Here is a 3,814-nt window from a genome sequence, read left to right as displayed (position 1 = left end):
GCTCCCAGCAAAGAAAGAAGGCCGAGGCAGGCCTATTTCACATGCATCAGACACAAGAATTAAATAGCCCGATGCTCCCTAAAAGACTGAAGTACATCTCTTTCTGACATTCATCTCGGGCAAAAAAAAAAAAAAAAACTCCATTGATCTCCATATGTCCCTTGGCAATTATAAAATATTAAAACCAAGTCACATTTTTCTCGTTGGCTTAATTTTTTTTCTCTTTCTGCGTTTTCTTTTTTTTTTTTTTTTTTTTTTTTTTTTTTTTTTTTTTTTTTTGATCAATTTTAACAAGTTAGAAATAGCATATAATAACAGTAATAGAGATAATTCGGGGTAGTAAAGTTTGGTCTTTTGCCTCCTTTTTTTTATCCTGTTGTGGGTTTCTGTTTAAAAGGAAAAAAAAAAAAGACTCGAGGTCTCTTTCCACACATAGGAAGGAGGCGAGCCAGAAGCTCTTTATTGAGAATGATATTCATTAGGAGGTACCAGCCTGTTTCTGTTGTGCACAATTCAAGCTGTCTCAGAATTACCATGTATTTTAATCCAGGCATGTCTGGTATGGCTGGAGGTTTGTATAGGCTCCACTGAGATTTTTTTCTTTTTTAAAGATGTATATCCTTCCCCCCCCCTTGTTTTTATGCATTTGTAATTTTTTTTTTTAGCGTTTGATGTTTGCTAATTCAGAATAGAGCGTAAGTACCAGCACGGACCTACATAATCAGAAAGGCAGAATTTGGGGAGCCTATTTTTCTTGGAACGGCAATTTCGGACCTTTTTTTTTTTTTAGTTCTCCTTGCCATTAATTATTGCAACACCATGTTCAAATTTAGAAAATCTATTTTATCTTTTCAAATACTTTCATTTTGATTTTTATGCATACTCTTTCTATGTGTGTGTTTTGTGTATGTGTGTCTGTATGTTGTGTGCGTGTCTGTGTGTGTTATGTGTGTCTTTGTGTGTGTTGTGTGTCTGTGTGTGTTGTATGTGTGTCTGTGTGTGTTGTATGTCTTTGTTTGTGTTGTATGTCTGTGTGTGTTGTATGTGTCTGTGTGTGTCTGTGTGTTGTATGTCTGTGTGTGTTGTATGTGTGTCTGTGTGTTTGTGTGTGTCTGTGTGTGTTATGTGTGTCTTTGTGTGTGTTGTATGTGTGTCTGTGTGTGTTGTATGTCTGTGTGTGTTGTATGTGTGTCTGTGTGTGTCTGTGTGTGTTGTATGTGTGTCTGTGTGTTTGTGTGTGTCTGTGTGTGTTATGTGTGTCTTTGTGTGTGTTGTATGTCTGTGTGTGTTGTGTGTGTGTCTGTGTGTGTTGTATGTGTATCTGTGTGTTCGTGTGTGTCTGTGTGTGTTATGTGTGTCTTTGTGTGTGTTGTATGTCTGTGTGTGTTTTATGTGTGTCTGTGTGTGTTGTATGTGTGTCTGTGTGTCTGTGTGTGTTGTATGTGTATCTGTGTGTGTGTGTTGTATGAGTGTCTGTGTGTTTGTGTGTGTCTGTATGTGTTGTATGTCTGTGTGTGTTTGTGTGTCTGTATGTCTGTGTGTATGAGTGCAGAACCCACAGAGGCCAAAGGGGGCATCAGATCCTCTGAAACTGGGGCTGTAAGTAACTGTGTGCCAGCCACCTAGTATGGATGCTGGGAACTGGGAACTCAGACACTCTGCAAGATTAAAAACCAGTCTTAAGCACTAAGCCATCCCTCCACACTGCCCCCCATTTTATAACTAAAAATCATTTTATATGAAATGATGCATCTTTTTATAAGTGTGGCACTGGAGGTTGGACTGAGGGCCTTGTGTATGTTGGGCACACATTCTACCAGCAAGCCACCCGCTCAACCCATGAAATAAATCTCTCTGAAAAATGATAAAGCCTGTGGTAATTATTTTTCCTCTTTACGTTTAGATTTTCCTATGAAATGTCATATTTAATTAATTCCTTTATTAAATGCTTTATTTATATTTCATTGAACTCTTCCCACAGACCCATAGGACCGTACTTTTGTCTCAGGTTTCCAGACTAGGACTACCGGAGACCCCAAAGCACCAGCAAGTGCTCCCCCTGTGGCAGGGTCAGAAAAGAAAAGGAAGAAACTGTTAGAGAGGGTATGTAGTGCTGGCCCAAATCTCAGGTGCTTAGGAGACCAACCCAGGAGGTTGGTGAGTTCGAAACCTGCCTTAGTTGTACAACAAGGTTCATACCAGCCCAGGTTACGTATGGAGACTTTCTCAATGAGGGTGGAGTCTGGGGAAGAGCACTGTCAATCATGAGGAGAACCGGGTCACTGCAGTATCCAGACAAGGGCCAGGTTGGCCCGGGGAAGGTCAAGGAGCAGTGTTTCCGTCGGTCTCTCCTACATTGCACATGATGATCAGGGCTGAAATCCTTGTCAGAGGATAAGCCATGTTCTTCATCTGCGATCCTGCCCTGAGACAGGACCCTGTGCATGATGACTCTATTGAAGCTCTGTGGTTATTCCAAGTGGCCAATTATACACACTTCAAAGAGAATTCAAAATACAGTTTGCAAGACTCTGAGCCCAGTGGCTTTGGGCTCCTAATAGGGCTTACCTGGGTTTGCACAGGAGCCTTAGGTACAGAATTTTCTCTGCAACGGCCGTTGTCATTTTTGTTCCCATTCCTCCAAGTCCCTGTGTCTTCTCTGTCACACACACAATGATGAACTGCACGTTCCCTTCCAAGACGGAAGAAGGCAACCCCTTAAGGAGACAGGTAGCACTTTGAGAACCCAAACTGCCCCCACCTGCATGTCCCAAGCATCTGGAACTATGAGACCAGGGCCATCAGCTTATCGAGGTACACCTGTGGTAGACTCTGGGACTTCCATACCTGTGCTCCCTTAAGATCTATCCCATCACGTGCCTGTTGGGTGTTGTCAGTCCAGCACCTAAAACAACACTGCACGTGGAATAGGAGGAGTGAGAGATCTGGCAGGAGGAGAATGTGTGTGTGTGGTAGATGAATGGAAAGAGGGAAGTGTAGGTGCGTGGGAGATAAAAAGGAAAAAGGAATAATAAATGATGAATGGATGGATAGATGATAGATAAATGATACATAGATAAATGATCGATAAAAATATAAAGGACCGGGCGGAAGCTTGTTTACAGGAAGTGGCATACGTACTTTCTCTTCCGGTCTCTTTGGCCTCACTGGTAGAAGCAAGATGACGAAAGGAACGTCATCCTTTGGAAAGCATCGCACTAAGACGCACATGCTGTGCCGCCGCTGTGGCTCTAAGACCTACCGCCTTCAGAAGTCGACCTGTGGCAAATGTGGCTATCCTGCCAAGCGCAAGACAAAGTATAACTGGAGTGCCAAGGCTAAGAGACGAAACACTACCGGGACTGGTCGCATGAGGCACCTAAAGATTGTCTACCGCAGATTCAGACATGGATTCCGTGAAGGAACAACACCTAAACCCAAGAGGGCAGCTGTTGCAGCCTCCAGTTCATCTTGGAATTTCGATCAGTCATAAAATAAATGTTCTGGTTTCAAAAAAAAAAGAAAGAAAGAAATATAGATAAATATAAATAGATAGGTGATAGATATTATAGATAGATGATAGATAGATAGATAGATAGATAGATAGATAGATAGATAGATAGACAGACAGACAGATTGGTCAAATGGTGCTTTTATAGATGGAGGAATGGGTGGGAGAGCCAGTCTGAAAGACGGATGGTTGCCGGACAGTTAATCAACTCTCATAACCCACGGAAGGAGTGCAACCCCCAAGCAACTCGGCATAAGGATTCTCCAAGGTGTGCTCTTCTGTCCACCTGTTCTGAGAATCCCC

The 3,814-nt window shown here is 42.4% G+C and overlaps 1 protein-coding gene across 1 annotated transcript; it reads left to right on the top strand.

Annotated features, from left to right (window-relative positions):
* Nucleotides 1–3,181: 3,181 nt before the first annotated feature.
* Nucleotides 3,182–3,493, top strand: LOC308413288 (large ribosomal subunit protein eL37-like; the record flags this gene model as incomplete). Its single annotated transcript, XM_080908212.1, has 1 exon — nt 3,182–3,493. The coding sequence occupies one exon, from the start codon at nt 3,182–3,184 to the stop codon at nt 3,491–3,493; it is 312 nt and encodes a 103-aa protein (XP_080764338.1).
* Between the last annotated feature and the right edge of the window lie 321 nt (nt 3,494–3,814).

The sequence above is a fragment of the Micromys minutus genome, assembly GCF_963924665.1.
Source record: "Micromys minutus genome assembly, chromosome: 32".
Lineage (NCBI taxonomy): Eukaryota > Metazoa > Chordata > Mammalia > Rodentia > Muridae > Micromys > Micromys minutus.
The sequence above is the reverse complement of the archived record's forward strand: the minus strand, read 5'-3'. Positions and strand labels throughout refer to the sequence as shown.